We start from the raw sequence: 5,731 nt of genomic DNA, 5'->3' as shown, positions 1-5,731 counted from the left end.
CATAGGATACATCTTTCCCTAGCTGCATTTTCCTACATAGAGCCTCCACTCCCTGGTTGATTTTATTTTAGACATAGGGTCTAGCTCGTCTTTCCCGAAGAAGGCGGAGCACTTGATAACTTTTCGGAGTACAGTGGCCAAGACCCAGATTGACTTTCTACTTCTTCGAAAATGTGAAAGAGGTCTATGCACGGATTGCAAGGTCATCCCAAGTGAGAACCTTACGACCCATCATATGCTTTTGATAATGGACTTAAAGATCAGGTGGATGAGGAAGAGGAGGGCTATGTCTGGTATTCCTAGGGTCAGGTGAGGTGCATTGACTAAGGACAAGGCCCAAGAGTTGGGGGAGAAGTTGCTGGCTTTAGGGGCCTAGAGGATTAGCGGGGACGCGAGTTGTATGTGGTCAATGACATCAAATTGTATTATAGAGGCAGCGAGAGAGGTGTTAGTGGTCTCAAAGGGTTTTTCTGGTAGCTATAAAGGGGACTGGTGGTGGAACAAAGAGTTGCAAGGAAAAGTGGAAGTAAAGAAAGCAACATATTTGAAGCTAGTAGAGAGTATAGACGAGGGGTAGAAGAGTGCCAACAGGGAGGGGTACAAGAAGGCTAGGAGAGAGGCGAAGTTGGCGGTTACGGCAGCTAAGGCCACGACGTTTAGTCATTTATACGAAGAAATTAGGGTTAAAGGCGGGACAAGAAATTGTATAGGCTAGCTAAGGTGAGGGAGCGGAAGGCCCAGGATCTGGACCAAGTGAGATGCATAAAAGACGGGGAGGGAAGAGTTTTATTGGAGGGGGCACAAATCAGGTGGAGATGGTAGGCGTACTTCCATAAACTCTTGAATGAGGATGGCGATAGGGGCATCACATTTGGGGAGTTGGAGTACTCGGAGCGGCAACGAGATTTTGGATACTATAGGCGCATACGAGTGGGGGAGGTGGAAGAGGCTATGTGCAGGATGAGCAGGGATAGAGCGATTAGGCCAAACGAGATCCCGGTGGAATTCTGGAAGAGTGTGGGCAAGAAGGGCTTGGAATGGCTTGCTAGTTGTTTAACGTTATTTTTAGGACGAAGAAAATGCCCGAAGAGTGGAGGCAAAGTACGATGATCCAATTGTACAGGAACAACGGGGATGTCCAAAACTGCAACAACTATAGAGGAGGTGTGTGGGAGTCCAAAAGTTGTTAAGCCATGAGATGAAAGTGTGGGAGAGGGTTATTGAAGGGATATTGAGGAGGTGTGTGTCAATTTTTGAGAACTAGTTCGGTTTCATGTCGGGACGGTCGACTACTGAGGCCATACACATTGTAAGAAGATTGATAGAGCGGTATTAGGTGGTAAAAAAGGATTTGCATATGGTGTTCATTGAACTGGAGAAAGCCTATGACAAAGTACCGAGAGAAGTTCTATGGAGATGTTTGGAGGCGGGAGGTGTGTCTGTAGCATATATTAGAGTGATCCAGGACATGTATGATGGGGCTAAGACACGGGTAATGACAGCAGGAGGAGAAATCTTACTACTTTTCGGTTGAGATGGGGTTGCATCAGGGATCATCACTCAACCCGTTTTTGTTTTCCCTGATGATGGATTCTTTGTTGCGTCAAATCCAAGAGAAGGTGCCTTGGTGCTTGTTATTTGCGGATGACATAGTCCTGATTGATGAGACACAAGGTGGCGTTAATGAAAGGCTGGAGGTCTGGAGACATACTCTAGAGTCTAGGGGATTCAAGTTGAGCAGGACCAAGACAGAATACTTGGAGTGCAAGTTCAGTGGTGTTACCCAGGAGGCGGGCGGGGATGTGAGACTCAATACGCAAGTCATTCCCAAGAGAGAGAGTTTCAAATATCTGGGATCTATAGTTTAGATGAATGGGGAGATAGATGAGGATGTTACTCACTGTATCGAAGCAGGATGGACGCAGTTGAGGCTCGCTTCTGATGTCTTGTGTGATAAGAATGTGCCGTTGAAACTTAAGGGTAAGTTCTACAAGGTAGTGGTCAGACCGACTATGTTGTATGGGGCAGAGTGTTGGCCAGTCAAAAAGTCACATGTCCAGCAAATGAAAGTAGCGGAAATGAGGATGTTGAGATGGATGTGCGAGCATACTAGATTGGATAGAATTATGAATGAAGTTATTCGGGACAAGGTGGGAGTGGCCCCTATGGAGGAAAAGATGCGTGAGGAAAGGTTGAAATAGTTTGGACATGTTAAGAGGAGAAGCACAGATGCCCCAGTCAGGAGATGTGAGAGGTTGGCCTTGGGATGTGGGAGGAGAGGTAGAGGTAGACCTAAGAAGTCTTGGGGTGAAGTGATCAGGCAGGACATGGAGTAACTTGAGCTGACCGAGGACACGACCCTAGATAGAAGGGTGTGGAGGTAGAAGATTAGGGTGGAAGGTTAGTAGGTAGTTGGGTGTTTCCCTTTGTATTCCCTATTTTGATAGTACTAGTGCTAGTATGGTACCCTTTTTACCTTAGTTTGCTATAGCCGCGTGTCTTGTTCTGTTACTACTTACCTTCGGTAATTCCATAGTTTGCTAGCAGGACTTCGTCATATTCTCGTGTGCTGCCTTGGACTTATCTGTCTAAATATACTATCTTGATATTACTTATTATCGGTACTATCTTGCTATTCTTTGTTGTTATCTCCGATTTAGTTTTCTAACTATTTGTCTTGCTATCACTTGCTATCAGGGCTTTCTTCACCTTCTTTAGCCGAGGGTCATTCGGAAATAGTCTCCCTACCCTGGGGTAGGGGTAAGGCTGCGTACATCCTACCCTCCCCAGACCCCATTTGGTGGGATTATATTGGGTAGTAGTTGTTGTTGTTGTTGATCTCCACTCCCTAATCTCATTTTCTAACATAGGATCTCCACTCCCTAGTTGATTTTATTTTATATATAGGGTCTATACTTCGTAGTCTCATTTTTCAACATAGGGTCTCCACTCCCTAGTTGATTTTATATTAGACATGGGGTCTCCACTCCCTAGTCTCCTTTCCAACATAGGGTATCCTCTTCCTAATTGATTTGATCTTAAATGTAGGGTACACCACTCCCTGATATCTTTGCCAATATAAGTTATACCCTTCCGTGGCCACAATTTCCAACATAATGTACACCAGTCCTTAGCTAAGACATCTTTTTGACAATAAAGGAACACAAAAAAAATCGTCTTGATCTTTTCAGGGTAAACCATTCCCGACCTTTTATTTCTTTCAATAAAGAAGTAGTTTAGGATTTTGTTACAATAACTTACGAAATTTTTCTAGTGGAAACTTGGACAAAAAAAAATTGTTCGTTTGTTTGTTTTGGTGTCTGAGCAGGTTTTACCTCGAGGCACAGGGTTCGAGATGACCAAAAGAAGAAGTCTCAATTTCAAAAAAAAAGAGAAAAAAATTAATCCAAAATGCAGAAGCAAATGAAAGATGTGAACTGTTCAAGACATGACTGAAGTCACAAGCTTTGCATGTCCCGTCTTAATCCGAAAAAGCCGAAGAAGAACGAACTAGCGCTTGCAGCTAGCAAGCATCAAGGTTCCAATCAAAAGTCTGCATGAAGAACCATTCAAGACTCAAGATCAAGCTTCATAAGACTTATAGATAGGAATCTTATAACTCATAGCTGATAGACTTGTTTAGTTCCTTTAGATTTTGATTTTGATGTAATAACATGACTACGGACTGGGGCCTCGAGGGAACCTCACTCGACCCTCAAACTCATCATTCCATTATTCTCGTTGAACTACACGTGACCTGATTCTCTTATGACCCGGGATATGTAGGCTGTCCAAAATCAGGACTCGGTCACACCCTTTCCTTTATTTATTTTCCCTTTTGAATAAATATTGGGGGGAAAATTAGTCACATGGCTCACTTTGTCTTTACCTGAAAGCTCTTCATGTTTCCAAGCAAAGAGGGGCAGCTGTGAGCACATAATTTTTTACTATATTTGAATTTTTATCACTTATAGTATTTAAATAGTTTTTAAGTTTAATCTTGATATTTTATCTTTTGCCTCACCTTTTATAGATTTTATGTTAGAAAGTTAGAAACCAACAAAAAGATTCACATTTTTAGAATATTAATTTTTGTTCATTTGCAAAAGAAAGAAAAACTCAAAAAAAAATATATTCTTTTTTAAGAGATACTTTAGCTAATATTTCATCCTTGTATTTTTCTTTATTTATCTTAAAAAAAGAAAAGAATTTGAAAATAAAACAAAAAACAAGATCTAATTAGAAATGGCCAAGTTGCAAAGATTCTTCATCATCCCTCGTAACAACCTCACGTGACCTTCAGGGAATAAGAACTCAAAAATCCACTCTTGCATTATACAAAGCATTTTGGCTCATGCATTCTTTGGGATTCACTTGGATTCTTTTCTGATTTTTCACAAATTTACATTACAACTCATCTTTTGGAATTACTCAAATATTCTTGCTCTCCACTTTTTGCATAGGGCCCACTCACAAAATATTCCAAGGCAAACACACGCACAAAAAGGCACACACATACATAGCCACTTCCATTTATGTATATATACACACACGAAAATCAGAAGAAAGAGGTTTTTTTTTCTCTGAACAAAAAACGGGGAGGGAAAAACCCGTGAGAAACGAAAAAAAAGAGAACAAAAAAGGGCTGGAGTTGTTTCTCGAAGAAGAAAGGAAAATAGGAAAATTAGAGTTGGACCAAAAGGCGCAGTTCCCTTCTTCTTCCTCGCCACACTTTTTTCTTCTTCTAAACCTAAATTACACTCACGCCAAACACCACCTCAAATCACCTCAAACAAGCCCCTCTTTTTCTGCCAAAAAAGAGCCTTATTTTTCCAGCAAAATAGCCGCCCAAACAGCCATGAAAGCAGACCCTTTTCTCCATTAAAACTCTACTATTTCAGCCCGAAGACCAGCTGCTAAACCATCCAAAAATAATCACTATTTTCATTCCCAAACTGACCCAAAATGCACCTTTAAACCCACCAAAATACAACCTGAAACACCTTTGAATAACACCTACGAAACAGCTCAAAACTCAGCAGAAAAATGCAGCAACATAGCTGAAAACCAGATCTGAAATACCCCAAAACCTCACCCAAAAAATAGCTGCAAAAATAGCTCGAGTTAACTCCCAAAATAGTCCGAAAACCATCACAAAGGTTATCATCCTTCACACAAAACTAGCAATTCGTTCCTACATCAATCACTACAAATGAGCCGAGTTCGAGTCGGGTTAGTCGAGGTCCGAGTTTTGTCCGACGAAGTTTTTAGTTCGTCGAGGTCTGATTTGGAGTTCTTATTTGCTTTTGGACTTTCCCAGCTGTAAACTCTCAAAGTCTGATCCTTCTTAAGGTTCATCTTTTAGTTTCATCACTATTTTATCATATAAACCATGAATGAGTCTTTTGTATTTTTTGTTTTGAGTATTCTGTGTTTGTTGGATTTGAACATTCCTTGAAGTATCATAGCATATTGACTTCATTTTAGTGTGATTAATTATTCATTTGATATCATTATCTAGATGGCTAACGTGATAATTGGAATACAAGTTAGTAAGAAGTGAAAGACAGAGAACTTTGAAATTTTGGCATCTTTGAATTTTAAGTCTCAAGTATCTGCTTTATTTGTTCTTAAATGGGGTAAATGTTGACAGCTTCAATTATTTTGTTGTTTGCATATCTTATACTTTATTGAGATGTGAAGAGATAAAGATCACATTATTATATAATTT

The 5,731-nt window shown here is 40.6% G+C and overlaps 1 protein-coding gene across 1 annotated transcript; it reads left to right on the top strand.

Moving 5' to 3' along the window:
- The first annotated feature begins 1,868 nt into the window (after positions 1–1,868).
- LOC138890413 (uncharacterized) lies at positions 1,869–2,201 on the top strand. Its single transcript, XM_070173796.1, has one exon. The coding sequence runs from the start codon at positions 1,869–1,871 to the stop codon at positions 2,199–2,201; it is 333 nt and encodes a 110-aa protein (XP_070029897.1).
- Positions 2,202–5,731: the final 3,530 nt, after the last annotated feature.

Source organism: Nicotiana sylvestris, chromosome 4 (assembly GCF_000393655.2).
Source record: "Nicotiana sylvestris chromosome 4, ASM39365v2, whole genome shotgun sequence".
NCBI lineage: Eukaryota > Viridiplantae > Streptophyta > Magnoliopsida > Solanales > Solanaceae > Nicotiana > Nicotiana sylvestris.
Note: the sequence above shows the minus strand (reverse complement) of the source record. Positions and strands in the feature narration are given on the sequence as shown.